Source organism: Mustela erminea, chromosome 9 (assembly GCF_009829155.1).
Source record: "Mustela erminea isolate mMusErm1 chromosome 9, mMusErm1.Pri, whole genome shotgun sequence".
Classification (NCBI taxonomy): Eukaryota; Metazoa; Chordata; class Mammalia; order Carnivora; family Mustelidae; genus Mustela; species Mustela erminea.
In genome coordinates, this window is record NC_045622.1 from 96,274,237 (window position 1) to 96,293,065 (window position 18,829).

At 53.1% G+C, this 18,829-nt stretch overlaps 2 protein-coding genes across 4 annotated transcripts in view; one reads left to right on the forward strand and one right to left on the reverse strand.

The window, feature by feature from the left end:
- Positions 1-1,120: 1,120 nt before the first annotated feature.
- F2 (coagulation factor II, thrombin) lies at positions 1,121-15,309 on the forward strand. The gene is made up of 14 exons (XM_032360504.1): positions 1,121-1,261; positions 1,643-1,806; positions 2,703-2,727; positions 2,956-3,006; positions 4,248-4,353; positions 4,457-4,593; positions 6,192-6,506; positions 6,798-6,926; positions 7,009-7,135; positions 7,948-8,115; positions 8,617-8,790; positions 9,017-9,198; positions 14,862-14,932; positions 15,063-15,309. Exons 1-14 carry the CDS (start codon positions 1,183-1,185, stop codon positions 15,204-15,206), a joined length of 1,872 nt encoding a protein of 623 aa, XP_032216395.1. The 5' UTR covers positions 1,121-1,182; the 3' UTR covers positions 15,207-15,309.
- Positions 15,310-17,727: 2,418 nt separating this feature from the next.
- The window catches only part of CKAP5 (cytoskeleton associated protein 5), a 106,406-nt gene continuing 105,304 nt past the window's right edge, over positions 17,728-18,829 (reverse strand). For all 3 annotated transcript variants that reach the window (XM_032360499.1, XM_032360501.1, XM_032360500.1), the window contains exons 43-44: positions 18,534-18,685; positions 17,728-18,450 (exon numbers count right to left, since the gene is read on the reverse strand). In XM_032360499.1, coding sequence (XP_032216390.1) covers positions 18,205-18,450; positions 18,534-18,685 — 398 coding nt within the window. In that variant the 3' untranslated portion in view covers positions 17,728-18,204. The remainder of the gene's footprint in view (positions 18,451-18,533; positions 18,686-18,829) is intronic.

Here is an 18,829-nt window from a genome sequence, read left to right on the forward strand (position 1 = left end):
GGCATATGCATAAAAAATGCTTGTTAAACACAGGATTTGTTTTAACATTATGGAATATAACTTAAACCTTGGTTTAAAAAACATAGAAAAATAAGAATATATAACTATAGAGATATATAGGAACTGGCCACCCAGGAATTAAGCAGATTTATGGGAGTCCTGAGCCCCAGATCTGTGCGAACCCTCTCCCCGCTCTGCTCGCACGGGGCCCTGCCCTGTGATCTTCCCAGACTCTCCACAATGGCCGTCCGGATGGCAGGACGGGAACGGGTGTCCCCTATGTTCCTGCTCTTTGTCCTTCTGTCCTAATTAGACCCAGGACTAATATTTACCTTGTGGAATGCAAACAAAAAATAGGGGAGGGGTGGGAGCAGGGCTGGGCGCGGGGCAGGGCGGGGCCTGCTGGGTCTGTGGCCACTCCAGGCCCCGCCCAAGACGGATAGGCAGGAGGAGAGGGAGGGGCCTTGCCTAGAAGACCCGAGGATTTGGGATGGTCCCCGTTCTGGGGCCAGAAGCAGGTCCTAGGAGGTGAGAGAAAATAGACCAGAGGCTCACAGGCCCTGGATCTTGCTCCTCCTCCTGAGCGGCCACTACCCATGGACATACCCCCCCACCCCCCCACCCCCCCCACCCCCCGGCTCCGGGGTGGGAAGGTGGTTGAGAGGAGGCTCTCACGCAGGTCTCATCCTCCTGCCTATGTGCTGTGATTACATCAACCTCCCCCTTGGTTTACATCCACAGATCCACTGATAAGCACCTACTGCATTTCACAGGCATGACATTCACAGTCTCCTTCAGTCCTCACGACAAAGTACTGTTCCCGTTGTACAGATGAAGAAACTGAGGCTCCCAGAGATCAAAGTAACTGACGCCATTAGGACTGGAAGGAGCCTCAGGAAGATCCTGCGACCCCACTAGTCTAAGTTGGCCCACATCTCAGGAGGGAGGGGCTGGACGATGGGGGTCACTTACAATGGCATTTTCTTTATGATTCCCCCCCAGGCCATCTCTCCCTGGTCCCAAGAAGACCTGTCTTCCTGGATGGCGGGGGCAACTGTCTATACACTAGTCTCATGGCCCTGACCTGCTGACCTCTCCCTCTTGGCTGATTTCTTCATGTTAGTTCAACATTAACCCAGAGTGGTCAGCACAGGTCCTCAGAGTCCCCGGAGCGGACGCACTATGGCGCACATCCGAGGCCTGTGGGCAGCGGGCTGCCTGGCCCTCGCTGTCCTGTTGAGCCTGGTGCGCAGCCAGCATGGTAAGGGGGCTTGGAGGCTGGGACCGGCTGGCAGGCTGGGATGCGGGCGCATGGGCCGGGGTCTGCTGGCTTGACCGAGAACAACAGGGCCAAGGCCCGGGTGGGTTTCAGCCTACAATACACGACCTCGGGAAGGAGTCGGGTGCTCAGGTCTGGATGGACCGGGACTTCTTCTCTCCTGCCATATGGGGAGCGGAGCGGGCTCTCTAGGGAATGGAGGGGAGCTAGGGGGCTACTGTGGGCAGTCGTTTGGGCCCTGCCACCATCCCAGGCAGCTCCGTTAGGAAGCCAGGAGGGCAGGCTAGGCGGGCTTCGTGCCCCCACGGTGGCCACGACTGCCTGGCTCCTGGAGGCCACTGTCCCACGCCCCTCCTACTGCAGTGTTCCTGGCCCCTCAGCAAGCATTGTCGCTGCTCCGGCGGGTCCCACGCGCCAACAGTGGCTTCCTGGAGGAGGTGCGCAAGGGCAACCTGGAGCGAGAGTGTGTGGAGGAGCAGTGCAGCCACGAGGAGGCTTTTGAGGCCCTGGAGTCTGTCACCATCACGGTGAGGGGCGGGCTCTGCAGCGCCGGGTCAGGTCGAGGCGGGGGTGGTGGGTGAGGTCCCTCCAGGTGGGCCCTCTCTAGGACCACAGAAGGGCAGGGGAGTCCCAGCTCTTCAGCTGTTGGTGACAATGTCCCCTTGGGCCTCATTTCACTGGGCTGCCAAGATGAGTGACCTCAGCCAGTCTTCTTCTTTTTTTTTTAATTTTATTTATTTGACAGAGAGAGAGATAGCCAGAGAGGGAACACAAGCAGGGGGAGCAGGAGAGGGAGAAGCAGGCTCCCCGCTGAGCAGGGAGCCCGATGCGGGGCTCAACCCCAGGACCCTGGGATCATGACCTGAGCCGAAGGCAGATGCTTAACAACTGAGCCACCCAGGCGCCCTCTCAGCCGTTCTTGAAGGTCCTGACCCCTGGGCTGTGTCAAGGTCCGGCAGCCTAGTGAGGCTCCAGGCCATCGGGGGCCCCTCTCTCTTCTGATATCTGTGGGCACTGAGGTTTCCGGAGGCCCCGGCCCTCATTGCCGCTCAGCTTCAGCCCTGCTGCTACTGTGGGGTGTGGGACTCCGGCGAGGCCTCAGGGTGCCGGGAGCTCTGTGCGGCCTTTCCCTTCCTCAGGGCTCTGCCTGGGCGCCCCCGCGCCCCCTTCTCCGGCCTAGCCCATCTGTGGGAACCTTTTTGGTCTTGGTTGGCAGGGGGGCTCCCCTCTTCTCAAACCCTCCTCTCCCCAGTGGGCTTGGGCTTCCGGAAACAAAAGTAAGAAACTACCACAAACCTCCCCAGACCTCCTACATGACCAGGGTAAGGGAAAGAGGAAAGTATGAGGAGAAGAGATAAAGTCTACTGAAAAAATGAAACGAAACAGGACATGCCTCAGCCTCATACCAGCTCTTCTTTTTCAGGAGGTGTTCTGGAGCAAGTACATAGGTGAGTGCTCCTGGAAGGGGTTCCTGGGCACCCCAGTGAGAGAATGTTCTACTCTGGAGAATCTTCTGGTCCATCTAAGGATCCATTTCTCCACCCATGCCCCTTTCGCCCCTCCCCCCTCCCTCGGTTCCTTCCATCCTCTCTCTACCTCTCTGTCTCCGCCCATCCTTGACTTCAATCCCTCCTGTCCCTACCCCAATCTCAAAAGTGTTTCTGGGTCTTTTTCAGCTTGTGAGTCGGTGAGGAAACCTCGAGAAAAGCTCATTGAATGTCTGGAGGGTGAGGAGCCGAGGCGGGGGGTGGGGGCCCGGGTGGGAGCAGGCAGCCTGGGAGAAGAGCCGAGTGGGGTGGGCCAGGAAGTGCGGCCCAGTGCCTGACCTTGACGTTCGGTTTCTGAAGTCAAGGACAAATCTTTGCATCGGGCTCTGTGCCTGGCAGTGAGGAAGAGGAAGAGGATTCCTGATGGAGGATCAAATGCATGAATGGATGAGGAAGTCATTCTCATGCGAGCCCCTGCCAGTCTGTCTTCCCCGCCTCCAGGGAAGAGCCCTGATGAGGTCACATTCATTCTCCAGAACCTTGTGTGACTCCCCATTGCCTCCAGAATAAAGCACAAGCTTCTGGGCCTGCCAAACTTGGCAGGTTCTGGTCTTAACCTTCCCTTCTGGCCTTATCTTCCATTGCACCAACCATGGGCCCAGACCTCCAGCTACGCTGACCTCAAGCACTTCTCTGAACATGCCAGGACGCATCTACCTCCTGGCCTTTGCTTTCATTGTCACCTTCCCCTGGAGCAGCTATCACCATTTCCTGCAAACTTCCCTGTCCTTTAAGGTCTAGCTCAAACGCCACCACCTTGCTGAACCTGCAAGGGGTCTCCCCCTCCTCCCCAGTCTTCTGAATACAACTTTAATATAACACTAGACCCCAGCTCTTGATAACTCTTTAGCCACTGGCCATGCTTTAATTTGTTAAATAACCTCTCCAACAGACATTTTACTCAGCCCTTGCTATGTACCAGGCACTATGTGTCAGGTGCTGGGCATTTTAAGAGAATGAAGGAGCTCCCCCATCTCATAAGGAAACAAAAATGCAAAGTAGCCACTGTGATCGCTGGAAAAGCTGTGTTGCAAAGGCCCTGACCTGAGGAGCTCTGGTGACAAGACAGGCAGACCAGGGTCGGATTAGAAGGACCTTGTTTGCTTTGTCATCCCACTGGCCACGAGGAGCCACGACTCTAAGCTTCATGAGGGCAGGGAGCTACCTTGACTCTGTTTATTCATTGCTATGTCCTTAGTGCCTGGCCCCCGGTTGTCACGTGGATGGTGGGCATCAGTGAGCTTTAGTGAGCGCTGTGAGATAGACTGGTGGACGGCCGGGTGCAGAGGTGGTAGCTGAGGCTACGCGGGTTGAGGGTCACAGAGCAGAGGCAGCCTGGCGGAGGCGGACAGACAGGGCTCTGCTAAGTGAGAAAGGGGACAGAGCCGCAGGGCGAGAGACCGAGGCCGGGATCTCTGCAGGCAGCTGTGCGGAAGGTCTGGGTATGAACTACCGGGGGAACGTGAGCGTCACCCGCTCGGGCATCGAGTGTCAGCTCTGGAGGAGTCGCTACCCACATAAGCCTGAGTGAGTGACAGGCGGGCCTGGTGGCCAGGGGGGGCAGAGAGTGTGCGGCTGGGAGACCCCAGCTGGAGACCCTCAGCTGCTGCTGAGCAATTTCCTATTCCAGAATCAACTCTACCACCCACCCGGGGGCCGACCTGCAGGAGAACTTCTGCCGTAACCCGGACGGCAGCACCAGTGGGCCCTGGTGCTACACCACAGATCCCACTGTTCGGAGGGAGGAGTGCAGCGTCCCTGTCTGCGGTGAGCTGGGGAGGGCCGGGCGGTCTGTGGCCAAGGTCAGGGGTCTCCAGAGGGCCTGGCAACCTGGGACTGGAAGCCAGATCCCGGCTACCTTCAAGCATGGGTTAGTCATTTCAGCATATTTGGGCCCATGGGCCAGTGATGGCAGGAGACCTGCGAGAGCTGCGCCCTGCTGCCTCCCCAGTCTTTGCTTCTTTGTTTCTGTTTTTTTTTTTTTTTTTTTAAGATTTTATTTATTTATTTACAGAGAGAGACACAGTGAGAGAGAGAGCACAAGCAGGGGGAGTGGGAGAGGGAGAAGCAGGCTTTCCGCTGAGCACGGAGCCCGATGAGGGGCTCGATCCCAGGACCCTGGGATCATGACCTGAGCCAAAAGCAGATGCTTACTGACTGAGCCACCCAGGCGCCTCTTTGCTTCCTTGTGACCCAAGCTGTGGCTCATTCCAAATATGCTTTCCTTCCTGCTGGAGGCCCTCTTCCCTCCAGGAAGCCCTCCCCTAACCATTTCAGGGCACGTGCCCTTTTCTGAGCACCGCAGAACAAAGCTCATAGTGCCCGGCCCCGCGTGATGCTGTCCTTGTTCTTTCGCATGATGTGCCAGTGAGCTCTGGCCACAACAATGCTGCGAAACCCACAAAATCACAAACCACCCCAAAAGCTCAGGGCCATACACCCATAAGCATTTCTTTCTTGTGTCTGAGGGCCGGCTCGGGCAGCTGAGCTGCTGTGCTTTCCTGTGTCTGCGGTGGCCGCTAATGTGGGCTGAGCTTGGCTGCTGGCTCTGCTTCCACCAAAAGGGGTCCCGCTGAGATGGCTCCCCATGTGGGCTGGGTCCCGGTCTGCTCCACATTACTCATCCTGGGGCTGAGGCTGAAAGGCACCATCTCCCAGGGGGATGGCAGAGGCCAAAAAACTATACAGAAACACACAGTGTGTCTCAAGGCCTAGGCTCGGAACTGGTGCATCGTTCTGCCCACATTCATTGGCCAGGGTGAGCCTCGTGCTCCAGGCCAAAGTCACACCTTTGCCTGCAGAACCACAGGGCAGAGGATGAGGATTGAGGCGGGATAAAGAGTTAGTGCCCGCACTCAACTCACCAAACAGGGGCTGGTGTTCTTTGTCCTCCATGCATCGCTGTTGGGTCCTGGGACAGGTCTTACAGCAAGTCACCAGTCATGGTAACAAAAGCCATATACCAAGCCTGCCCACCGCCAATGTCCCGCAGACCCGCAGAAACCCGCTGGGTATGTAGGCAGCCACAGTCCTCACTCCTTTTCCTGCTCTGCCGCTACAGAAATTGACTCCTTCTGTAAAGACTCCGGGCAGTCACTACCAGCAGATTACAGATAGCCCAGGAGGTGAAGCCCAGTTGCTCTTTCTGACTCACGATGCACCAGATATAGCATGTGTTTTAACTCTCTCGACAACCCTGCAAGAACATACGGGTCACCGTTTTTATAGGCAAGTGAGGTCAGAGAGGTCGAGTTACCTGAGGTCACACAGGAAGAAGGTGGCAAGGCAGGGAGTCAAACCCTGACCCCCTTGCCGCGACGGGTCCCACCCCACCTACTCTGCTCCCCTGCATCCCCACCCACCAGGCCAGGGGGGCGTCACTGTGCCCGTGACCCCGCGCTCCAGAGGCTCCACCGTGAATCTGTCACCCCCATCGGAGGCCTGCATCCCTGAGCGTGGCCGGTACTACCAGGGTCGCCAGGCGGTGACCGCGCATGGGTCCCCCTGCCTGGCCTGGGCCAGCAGTCAGGCCAAGGCCCTGAGCAAGGACCAGGACTTCAACCCTGCCGTGTCGCTGGTGGAGAACTTCTGCCGCAACCCGGACGGGGACGAGGAGGGCGCGTGGTGTTACGTGTCGGAGGAGCCCGGTGGCTTCGAGTACTGCGACCTGGACTACTGCGGTGAGGCCGGGTGGCGGGGGCGGGGCCTGGGGCGGGGCCGAGCGGTAAGCACCGCCCCCGGGGCAGGGAGGCTCCGCCGCTGGGGGGCGCGGTCCGCTGCAGCCCTGTCTCTGGGTGGAGGGGCGGGCCTGGCCCCCCGCGCAGCTGAACCCGCCCCGGCCCGACGCCGAGTTCCCGGGGACGCCTTGCGCTGAGCTCTCAGCTAAGGGCCTTCAAGGTCTCCCGGAGGTGGGGAGGGGGGCTGCGCGCGGGCTGGCTCGGCCAGGCCCCAGCCATGCCTGATCCCCGCAGAGGAGCCGGTGGAGGAGGTGGATGAGGACGCGCTGTCGGTGGACCCGGACGCGGCCATCGAGGGGCGCACCGGTGAGGGGGAGTTCCAACCCTTCTTCAACGAGAAGACCTTTGGCGCTGGGGAGGCAGGTGAGGTGACGATGGCGGCGGAGGCGGGGGGGTGTGGCGAGGAAGGGGACGGGCTGCCCCTCACACCTGGCTTGCTGTGCAGACTGTGGGCTGCGGCCTCTGTTCGAGAAGAAGTTGGTGAAGGACAAAACGGAACACGAGCTTCTGGAATCCTACATCGACGGGCGCATCGTGAAGGGTTGGGACGCAGAGATTGGCCTTGCACCCTGGTGCGTCCTAGGAGCAGCCCCCAGGGTCCCCGCTGGGGCTGCCGTTCCCTCACAGGCCTGGGCTTCCCAGATGATGACAGCCCGCACCCCTCTGAGATTAGGGCTGTTGCTTCTCACATGCAGAAGGCGAAGCTGAGGCCCTGGGAGCTTAAAGGTTCTGACCCCGGAGCTGTGCCAGGCTGTGCAAATTCTGGACTTGTGGAAGCTGGGGAGGGGTGCAGAAAGCAGAAGGCAGTCCCTCCGTGTCATGTGGAGGCCCCCGTCGGCCAGGGCAGCCAGGTCAACCTGGGGTCTGGGCCCAATGGGCACCTCTGTCCAGTGCTTAAACCTGGGACTTTCTTTCTTTCTTTTTAAAAAGATTTTATTTATTTGACAGACAGAGATCACAAGAAGGCTGAGAGGCAGGCAGAGAGAGAGTGGGGGGGAAGCAGGCTCCCTGCTGAGCAGAGAGCCTGATGTGGAGCTTGATCCCAGGAAACTGAGATCATGACCTGAGCCGAAGGCAGAGGCTTAACCCACTGAGTCACCCACGTGCCCCAAGCTGGGACTTTTTTTTTTTTTTTTTTTTTTTTAAGATTTTGACAGAGAGAAGCACAGTAAGAGAGGGAACATAAGCAGGGAGAGTGGGAGAGGGAGAAGCAGGCTTCCTGGTTAGCAGGGAGCCCGATGAGGGGCTCAATCCCAGGACCCTGGGATCATGCCCTGAGTTGCAGGCAGATGCTTAACGACTGAGCTACCAGGCGCCCCCAACCTGGGACATTCTACTTTAGCGCAGACCCCCAGCTCCTCATGTTTCTCACTCCCCCTCCCAGGCAGGTGATGCTTTTCCGGAAGAGTCCCCAGGAGCTGCTGTGTGGGGCTAGTCTCATCAGTGACCGCTGGGTCCTCACTGCTGCCCACTGTCTCCTGTACCCACCTTGGGACAAGAACTTCACCGAGAATGACCTTCTGGTGCGCATCGGCAAGCACTCCCGCACTAGGTACAGAATGAGGGGGCCCGTGGGTGTCTGTCATGGGTCAGAGTCCTCCAGAGTGACCATGAAGGGTTCTGGTGGCTCTGGGGCCTGTGGGATATGCCTGTACACGGCCCACAGTAGAAAACCCAGCAGACTCTGCTGGAAAGGCCATTTGGCCATGTCTGGACTGAGGCTTGAAGACAGAGTAGGGCTTTGCAGAGAGTGAAGTCCTGTGCGCCTGCTCCAGCTCCTCTGCGGGCACCAGCATGTGGCCCAGGTGTGAGCTCGGAACGGAGGCTGTTTGCATCAGGGCGCCGGCCTGTGTTCTTCCCGCACCTGCTGGGACTCTCTGACTCCGAAGCCCGGAACAGCTTCAGGCCGGGAGACACGGCCAGGGCAGGAGGCAGCGCTTTCCCCTCATAGGTGGCCCAAGGGTCACCCCGATTCCTGGGCCCTGAGCGCAGGCAGGAACTGGCTGCCCCTCACCAGGAGGTTTACCGCTTCCCCATTTCCTTCTTTGCACAGGTATGAGCGAAGCATCGAGAAGATCTCCATGCTGGAAAAGATCTACATCCACCCCAGGTACAACTGGAGGGAGAATCTGGACCGAGACATAGCCCTTCTAAAGCTCAAGAAGCCCATCATCTTCAGCGACTACATCCACCCTGTGTGCCTGCCTGACAAGGAAACTGCAATCAGGTGGGCGCTGGAGGGCGTGGGGGATGGGGGCGCCCAGGGCTGAGTTCTGGGCCCAGCGGACCCTCCCCTTTCCAGGCCTCAGGGGCTTGGAGGAAACCCAGAAGTTCTTTTGTGCACCACTGTTTGAGATTCTGGTCTCCAAGGGGCAGTGTTGGGGCCGGGATGCGGGTGGGGGTTCTTCCAGAAGGGTTGGTTCTCATGGGGTTCTTCTCCCTTCCCCCCAAAGACTGCTCCGCGCCGGATACAAAGGTCGGGTGACCGGCTGGGGCAACCTGAAGGAGATGTGGACGTCCAGCGTCACCGAGGTGCAGCCCAGCGTCCTGCAGGTGGTGAACCTGCCCATCGTGGAGCGGCCGGTGTGCAGGGCCTCCACTCGGATCCGCATCACCGACAACATGTTCTGTGCCGGCAAGTGCCCCGGGCGCGTCTGGGCCTCCACTGGGGGCGCGGGGGCGCTGGAGACGTGGGAAGGGCACAGACCTAGTCAGGTCCTGGATCTGGGCACTGATAAGTCAAATGGCTTTGGGCAAAGTTGCATAAACTTTTGGAGGCTCAGTTTCTTCATCTGTGAGATGGGAATGCAAGTCTCTGTCCCATAAGGTTGCAGGAGGGCTAAATGAGGTAGTAGATCTAGTAAGGTGGTAGGTATGGTGCTAGTCACTGGTTACATCGTCCATCTGTGGGAGTCCAGATACCAGTATGAGGCCGTGGGTGGGGGCAAAGCCTTGTTCCTTCAGTCATTCAGCAAATACTTTTTGCATGCCTGTTGTGATCAGTATTTACAAGGACCCAAACATAATGCCTGTGTCCTCACAGAGCTTCCTTCCTAGGAGGGAGTGTCCATAAGCAGATGTAGAATCTAGCAGGAAGAAAAATGAAGCAGAGTAGGGGAGAGAGAGCTGGGGACAGGGCAGTCCAAATAGAGTGGTTGGACAAGCCTAGAGGTGGTCTCTCTGAGAAGAGACATGAAGAAGTGAGCTAGTCTAGGGCAAGTGCCTTCCAGGGTGAGGGAGAGCAGATGCAAAGGCCTTGGGGCAGGAGCCTGCTTAGGGTGTCTGAGGAACAGCGAGGAGCCGGTGTGGCTGGAGTGCAGTAAGCACAGGCAGGGCAGCAGTAGGTGAGGGGAGGGAGGTGGGCAGGCAGAGGATGGCAGTTAGCTTTGTCCAAATAGCTAACCAGCTGTCCCTACACCATTTTAAAAAAAATTGTATCTTTGCCCCAGGTAATTTGATGTTTAAAAAATATTTGACTTTATTTATTTGTTACTTTTATTTATTTTTTTAAAGATTTTATTTATTTGACAGAGAGAGATCACAAGTAGGCAGAGAGGCAGGGAGAGAGAGAGGAGGAAGCAGGCCCCCCAGTAAGCAGAGAGCCTGATGCAGGACTCGATCCCAGGACCCTGGGATCATAACCTGAGCTGAAGGCAGAGGCTCTAACCACTGAGCAACCCAGGTGCCCCTATTTGTTATTTTTAAAAAAGATTTACTTATTTTATTATAGAGAAAGAGAGCAGGAGCAGGGGGAAGGGCAGAGAGAGAGAGGGGGGAGAAGAGAGAGCCCCAAGCAGACTCCGTGCTTAGTGCAGGGCTCTATTGTGTGGGGCTCTATTCCACAACCCTGAGATCACGACCTGAGCTGAGATCAAGAGTCAGATGCTTAACTGAGCCACCTAGGCACCACTTTAAGATTTTATTTTATTTTTTTTTAAAGATTTTATTTATTTCTTTGACAGAGAAAGATCACAAGTAGGCAGAGAGGCAGGCAGAGAGAGAGGGGCAAGCCGGCTCCCTGTTGAGCAGAGAGCCTGATTCAAGGCTCGATCCCAGGACCCTGAGATCATGACCTGAGCCGAAGACAGAGGCTTAACCCACTGAGCCACCCAGGTGCCCCTAAAATTTTATTTTTAAGTAATCGGTACACCTAGCATGGGGCTCAAACCTACCACTCCAAGGTCAAGAGTCACGTGCTCCATTGATTGAGGCGCCAGGCAACCCTGTTTTGTTTTTTGTTTTTTTTTTAAGTAATCTCTATAACCAATATAGGGCTTGAACTCATGACCCCAAGATCAAGAATCCCGTGCTCTACTGACTGCCCCAGTAATTTGAGATGTCACATTTCTCATATACTAGGCTTCTATTTGTACTTAAGTCCGTTTCTATTAGAAGATACTCCATGTGGTTCTCCTGGTCTATTGTCTATTCTAGTAAAGTACTGTCTTGTTTTGCTTACAGAGGCTTTAGAGTATGTTTTAGTACCTGGTAGGGTTTGTTGTTTCTTGCAGTTTTTCTTTCCAGTGTTTTCCTGATAATTCTTGCGTGTTTATTTTTCCATATGAACTTGGGTGTCCACTCGTCTAGCTCCATGAATAAAAGCTGATGGATATTTTTGTTGGGAGTGTTAAATTTATGAAGTATTTTGGGAGGACTGACATCTTTTTGATGTTGAGCCATTCTTTTCAAGGACAAGAAATGTCTGCTCATTTGCTCAAGTCTATATTGTATCTTTCTAGGGTACTGCCATATATTATGATTTTTTTTCTCCTTACCCCTTTATTTTAAATATTTATGTTTCTTGAGTAAATTAGTGAGTGGTTCCAAAAGCAAACAAGATATCTAGGAGTTTGACTTTTCAGTTAGGCCTGATGCTTTTCAATTCTGTACCTCATTAATTTCTCCTTTTATCTTGAAAGGTGTTTTCTTCTTTATGCTTTGTTTTAGTTTGTTGTTCTCTTTCTAGATTTTTGAGCTGATAATTCGGTTAATTTATTTTTGTTCCTTAATTTTTACTGAGTAGGGCTATGCATTTTCCTCTGTTCACAGAAAACACTATGTAGTGTTTTCATTATTGTTTTTTGGAAATTCTGTAATTTCAGTTTGTATTCCTCTTTCACCCAAGAGCTGTTTAGTAGGAGGTTTTTAAGTTTCCAGCTTGGAGGGCCCTTTTATGTTTCAATTTTGGTAGTAATTTTGAGTTTTGCCACACTGTGCTCCGAGAGTATTGTTTGTAATATTTCTACTTTATGAAACTGATTTCTTTTTTTTTGCAAGAGAGCTGTTTGATCAGTTTTTGTGACTGTTATGTGTATACTGGAGATGTGTAGGTATGTTCTCAGTTATCCATGTGTAAAGGTTGATTCATATCCAGAAAGTATAAAAAAAAAGTACCTTATCACTTGTTATCTAGGCCATTTATTTTTATTTATTTTTAAAGGTTTTATTTTTCAGTAATTTCTACATCCAACATGGGGCTTGAACTCACAACCCCAAGATCAAGAGGCACGTGCTTCACTGACTGAGCCAGCCAGGCGTCCCCGCTTAGTTCATTTATATCCTTATTTATTTTCAGTTCACTTGATCTGTCTTATACTGTGTTCATGTTAAATTCTGCCAATGTATTTTTGTCTCCTTGAATTGCTTTATAAATGTGGCTGCTGTGCTGGTCAGTGCAGATATTCATAACTGTTATTCATTCATTGCAAATTGTGGCTTTTAGCATTAAAAGTGTACTTCTTCACGTTATTTTCAATTTCAGGATCACCGTCTCTACTGTGTGGTTTCCATTAACCTGATATACCTTGTCCATCCCATTACTTTTAACCTCTATGAATCACTTTGTTTTGCCTTTTATATCCAGCATAGTTGGGTCTTGCTTTTCGCGAGTCAAACTAAAAATCTTTTTCTTTTTTAAAAGGTGAGTTAAGCCCATTCCTATTTATTGTGATTGAATAAGTATTAATTCATATTATTTTGTAATTATGTTTCATCTGCTCTGCTTTTTCCCTGTGCAATCTTTTTTGTGTGTGTGTTTTTAAATATACATATTTAGGAAGGTTTGCATTTTTGTTCCAGTGATTATCTTTTGGGCTCCTACCTTTTTGAAATGCCCATAGTTCCTTCTTTCTTTCTTTCTTTCTCTTTTTTTATTTTATTTTATTTTTTTTTAAAGATTTATTTATTTATTTATTTGACAGACAGAGATCACAAGCAGGTAGAGAGGCAGGCAGAGAGAGAGAGAGGAGGAAGCAGGCTCCCTGCCGAGCAGAGAGCCCGATGCGGGACTCGATCCCAGGACCCTGAGATCATGACCTGAGCCGAAGGCAGAGGCTTAACCCTCTGAGCCACCCAGGCGCCCTCTTTCTCTTTTTTTAGTAAAGATTTTATTTGTTTATTTGTGGGAGAGAGAGTGAGAGCATGAGAGGGGAGAAGGTCAGAGGGAGAAGCAGACTCTCCTTAAAGCTGGGATCCTGAATTGGGACTCAATCCAGAGACTCCAGAATCATGATCTGAGCTGAAGGCAGTTGCTTAACCAACTGAGCCACCCAGGTGCCCAGTTCCTTCTTTTCTTATATGACCTTTAAATTGTTCACTCCAGTCAGGGAATTTACTTTCCTCTTTCAAGATCTTTGATATTTTTATTATTTATTTATTTATTTGACAGAGAGAGAGAGAGATCACAAGTAGGCAGAGAGGCAGGCAGAGAGGGTGGGGGGAAGCAGGCTCCCTGCTGAGCAGAGAGCCTGATGTGGGGCTCGATCCGAGGACCCTGAGGTTATGACCTGAGCCAAAGGCAGAGGCTTTAACCCACTGAGCCACCCAGGCCCGTGGATTTTGATATTTTTAGATGCATTTTCTTCTACTTGTCGGAGCAGTTAATCAGCCCTTTTGCCGAAGCTTCCATCACTTGTTTGGATGAAGCTTGTCGTTTAGTAGATGCTCCAACAATGGTTACGGGTGTAGACTTTCCTGTTTCCATGTGTTGACAATTGTTCTTCTGTTGTCTTGACACCTTAAGCTCTGCTTGGCTGCATATAAAATCCGTGGCTTACATTTCCTTTGATTTTTTTTTTTTTTTTAAGTATGCCTTTGTTGTTGCTTACTGTGTATGTTGTTTTTGAAAAATCAGATGCTGGAGTCATTCTTTGGAACTTGTAAGGTGTTTGGTCTCTTGCTTGAAGGCCTTGAGGGCTTTTTCCTTCATCCTGAAGTTTTTCTGGGCTCTTTCTCAGAGTGGAGAGCTTCGGGCAGTCTGGTCAGCAGGCCAGTGTGGCCCCTTTCAGCATAATACACCCCCAAATCTTATTTTATTTCCGTGAAGTTTTCTTGGATTATATCATAAATATTAGTTTTATTCCATAGTTTTATTTTTCTTTTTGAGAGATTCAGATTTCTTCCTTGGGCTGAATTCCATTTCATCCTCTTTCTGCTTTGCATTTCTTGCTATTGTTTTGTTCATTTATTTCTAATTTTTGGATTTCTGATGCAAGGTGTTTGTTACAGCGTACAAACTGGCTTGAGGAAATTTAATTCGGTTATAGTTTTCTTCTATCTCATGGTGGTGTTTTGGGGGACAATTTTTGTTAGCTGAGGAGTTTTTTTCGTATATTTTTGGTTTGTTTTCCTGTAGTATCTTGGTGTGGATCGATTTAGTTGCCATTCACACGCGTTCAGGGTCATTTACAAGATTCCGATTCAGCCGCACCCACTGCTTTTATCCAGCAGATATTTACAGCCTCATCTCCACATGAGTGTTAACTATTAACATAATTAGTTAATTAAATAATTAAATATATTAAATTGATTTGAAGTTTGGGTGTTCTCTGTATTCCGGTGATGATGAGTGTGTGTGTGTGTGTGTGTGTGTGTGTGTGTGTGTGTGTGGCTTCTGTCAGTCTTCGCGTTGTTCCATATTCTTTATGGAGGGTACGAGGGCAGTTCTGGATAAAGGCAACTGATCCTCAAGCCACCTGGAGGTTTAAAGTATTTTCTTTTTAAGTCCTTCTGCCTGTTGAGTAGCGAATGGATTGTGTGTGTGTGTGGGCGGTGGAAGAATTCAGGAAACTTGTTCAGGGGAGAGTTACACGTGGTGTGACCGGGGCGGAAGCGGTGAGAAGTGGCCGGTAGGGATGTGGGTCTGAGATGGAGCTGAGAGCAGAGCCGAAGGACTGCGTGTGTGGGGTAAGAGAACAAGGACCACAAGGGGTCAAGTGTACACTCGCCAACTCGCTGTCTTCAAGGGGGGTGTGGGAGAGTGAGCTCTGCGCCTAAACCCTGCTGTTGTTCTCTCTCAAGGTTTCAAGCCCAATGAAGGGAAACGAGGGGACGCTTGTGAAGGCGACAGTGGGGGACCCTTTGTCATGAAGGTAAGCATTGCTGAAGGCTAGGGGGGCCGGGAGGAGTAAGGAGGGACTGTTTTCAGGAATGGTTGCCTGACAGGGTACTGCTGCCATGCTGTGGACTTACCCTCTTGGAAACCCCGTGTTTCTTCCTCAGAGCCCCTTTAACAACCGCTGGTATCAAATGGGCATCGTCTCATGGGGTGAAGGCTGTGACAGGGATGGAAAATACGGCTTCTACACACACGTGTTCCGCCTGAAGAAGTGGATACAGAAGGTCATCGATCAGTCTGGAAGTTAGGGGGCTGTTCACTGAAAAATCATAGAAACCAATCCAGCAGGATTATTTTTGTGGTTTGTTCCTGAAGCTGTGTAGTTCCAATAAAAGTGGCTGTCAACAAGCCTCCATGCTCCCAGTGCTGTTCGTGGGCAGGTCAGAAAGAGCCAGCATTGACTGGACGAACAGGACATAGCGAGTCCACCACTCCTAGAATCGGCGGGGGGGGGGGGGGGGTGGGGTGGGTGGCAGGGAGGGCAGGGGACAGGGAGGTGGCAGCCTGAGGGGCTGAGCCCCAAAATGCTCCAGACTCAGGGCCCTCATGGGTTCCCTCATTTAATGCTCAGAAGAGGTTGGTGAGGAGATAGACTAGAAGTATCTTGTCCAAGGTCACCCAGCTGGGAAGGGTTAAAATTGGACTTGAAACGGAAGATACTGAAGCCTGGGCTTTCAGTCACTCTGCTATTGGGGCGGTAAGGTGCTCGTCCCAGGAACAGAGCGAGGCAGGGGAACAGACCAGGGCAAGGAGAAGTAAGGAGGCACATCTTTATCTCTGACTTCCCTAGTAAGTTCCTACATCCTTCCGAATACCATTAAAATGACATCAGATTTAATGCCCCCCAAAGGCTAAGTATTTTAAGTGGCTTCATCTGGGAGTACTGTGGGATAGGGTGGTTAGGAGTATGGGTCCCAGAGTCAGACTGCCCGGCTTCATATCCTGGCGACTCCCTTAAAAGGGAGAACCATGGATGAGTCAATGATTTCCAGGAGTCTGTTTCCTCCCGTAGACGGTATGAGGACATTCTTACCTAATATGGGTGTGAGGATGAAATTAGGTTATTTGCAGCGTGCACTTAGCAGAAAGCGCAGGGCCCAGGACGCGGTCCGCAAGTCCTCACTGCTCTCATTCCCACTCCTGCCTGGCGCTGGCGGAGCTCCTCTGCCACCTGCTCCTCTCGGCCCTACAAGGAGCTCGTCAGTGTGGTGGTTGCTTCCTGGAATTCCCACTCCCATAGTAGTTACAGACTTGGGCAACTGGCATTTCTAAGAAATGGGCCTTTACAGCTGCCCAGTCACAGCATGTTCTCCAACGTCACTGCTGGCAGAGTTACTGGTCCAGGCTGGAGCGCAGCTCTGACACACGCTGCCCTTTCACGGAGTGCCACAGTCTTGCCAGACTTGCCCCGTGGCCTGCTGCCTCTTCCATCCGGGGCATTTGTGACTTGGGAGTTGGACACCGCAGCTCGCCACCAGCACCACGATGACTTTCGACTGGTGTGGCAGGTGGACCGCTGGACGATTGTCTGGAGGACCGTGTCCAAGTTCTGTTTCCTGAGCTTGGGAGTGAGGTGGCGGAAGAGCCCGGACGACGCCATGGTTACCGTGCTTGGCCTCGGATCTTCAGCTACGATCTTAAAACTTCATGGTGTGAAGTGGGAAAGGACCAAAGGTAGGCACTTTTACCCACTTCCCTCCCCTGTGTTTTCCCTTCCCTTTTTTCAGTCCATCAAGGAACAGAGAATTAGGACTGAGTTCCTTGTCCTCGTTATTTGGTTCTGGCCAACCAGGAAGCTGGGTAAAAACTGGGAGTTCAGTGAGTTTGCAGGACCTTGGCAGCCCAGAGCTTTCACCAGAGCGGGGAAAGGGATTAAGACTTAGAACATCCCAGCTCTGCGTTTCAAACAAGGGCACGTATTCTCAAGGCTGCTTCCCTCCAACACAGCTGTAAGCCCTGCAAATTCCGGACCTGAGCACAGCCACTCCTTCCAAGTGCATCGTCCTAGTCCGGCAGCAGCGAGCGAACCCTCCGTCTTCCTTCCAGGGAGGCCTACTCCCGCGTTCCCACCACAAGGGAGAGAGGAGGTGTGATTTCGGGCAGCACAGGGGAAGGGGGCACCTGAAAGCCTCGACAAGAATCAACAGAGCACTCGCTTTCTGTCTACCTTCCATTGCCTGAGCTCCAGCTGGGTAGAATATCACCTAGAAGAATTCCTTGACCCTCCTGGCTGCCCAGGAAGTCTGCCGTCTGAATTCAGAGCTTCTAAGTACTAATGAGCTTTTCTGACTGTGGAGGGAGACCCTGGCGGATTTATTCTGGAGGGGACTCCTCTGCTTGCTTTCCAGTCCTCATTCAGCCTGAGCGGGAAGCAACTGTGGGTCTAGCCTCAGGCCCCGAAAACCAGGAGGGAAGCCCCTGAGCACCCCGTCCTCCTTCAGTCAGAACCTGAGGCCAGTCCCCGTGTGGAAAGCACTGCAGCCGGCCCGTCCTGGGCCCTAGCTCGCGTGCTAAGTGGCAGAGAGCGGGAGAGCTCCCTGGCGCCACGGGGCTGGTGGGAGGGAAGTCACGCCCCGAACCTCAGAATGCACAGCAAAGGGACTGTTCCGTCCCCCGGGAGCCGCCTCCTGTTTTGAGGGAGGAGCAGCACGAGTCTGTGCACCCCAGCAAGGTGCTGCTCCTTGGGGGGGACCTTCTCCGCTTTCACTGGCTGGCTGGCTAGCTGGTCCCAGGGACATGACAGAAAAAGCTGCCCAGGTACGGAGCATCTTGGGAGACCGTTCTAGTTAATGCAAACTTTATTTATAAAAGACTCTTAAATTAGTTGTATCATGCCATGCGTTCATACAGAATACAGCGACCCTTCCGGGCTACGGGCAGAAGAGCTCACAAACTCCAAGGAAAACTATTAAAGAGTTTCTAAGAGTGAAAAGCTAGGAAAGATCAGGACAACTTTACAAATGAGCAGTTAAAAATAAAAGACAAAGGCTATGGAGACTAGTCGGAGCCGAGAGGAGGGCAGCTGTTTACAAGTCTGTACACTAAACTACGACATGGACAGTCGGCTAGAGGCAGGGCGCGGGCGGAGAAGCAGAGTGTGGACAGAGGCCCGCGCCCCGGCCGCCCCTCCCGGCCCGCACGGGGACGCGTCCTGCCAGTCCGAGCGCCGGGCCCGCCGAGCCCCTGCCACGAGGGGGACGCCGCGTTTAGTGACCTAGAGCTGCGGGGCGCAGGGCGGGGGCAGCTTCACTTGCGACTGCTCTTTATTCTCTCCAGTCTCTTTTTCAAGTCATCAATGTTCGCTGTGGAGGACGAGGACGTGGTCATGGTTCCTGAAGAGTGGGTCTGGTTAGAATCCAGGTCCGAGTGCTGGTGCTGCTCCCGGGACTCCCGGAGCTGAGAGAGTTTGCTGTGCAGCATGTCTGTGGAAGAGGCGACGGGGGGGACTGCTGGTTTGGAGAGCAGGGAGGTCAGCGGGGGCCGCTCATCTTGCTGCGGAGAGAAGGAGACCCAGGTCAGCCCGCAGCTCGGGAAGAGCGGCCAGGCCCTGCCCCACGCGGAGGGAAGGAGCGCACCTTTGTGTTGTCCAGACCACAACGCTGGCGGAGGATCTTGAGCCTTTCCAGGTAGACAGACGGTCCCACCTCCTCTCCGTTTGTGTTACCTATGGAGGACACCGTGCTCGTAGGAGCGGGCATACACGTGACCTCCGTCTGCGGGGAGATACCTGCAGAGGAAACGGGGAAAGGACGCCAAATGCACGCACGTCCCACTTCCAGACCGCCCCGGTTCATCTGTCGCCACAGGGAACGATTTGGAACAGTTTACACCACTGTGAAGACCGAGATATCCACAAGAGTCGCATCGGGAG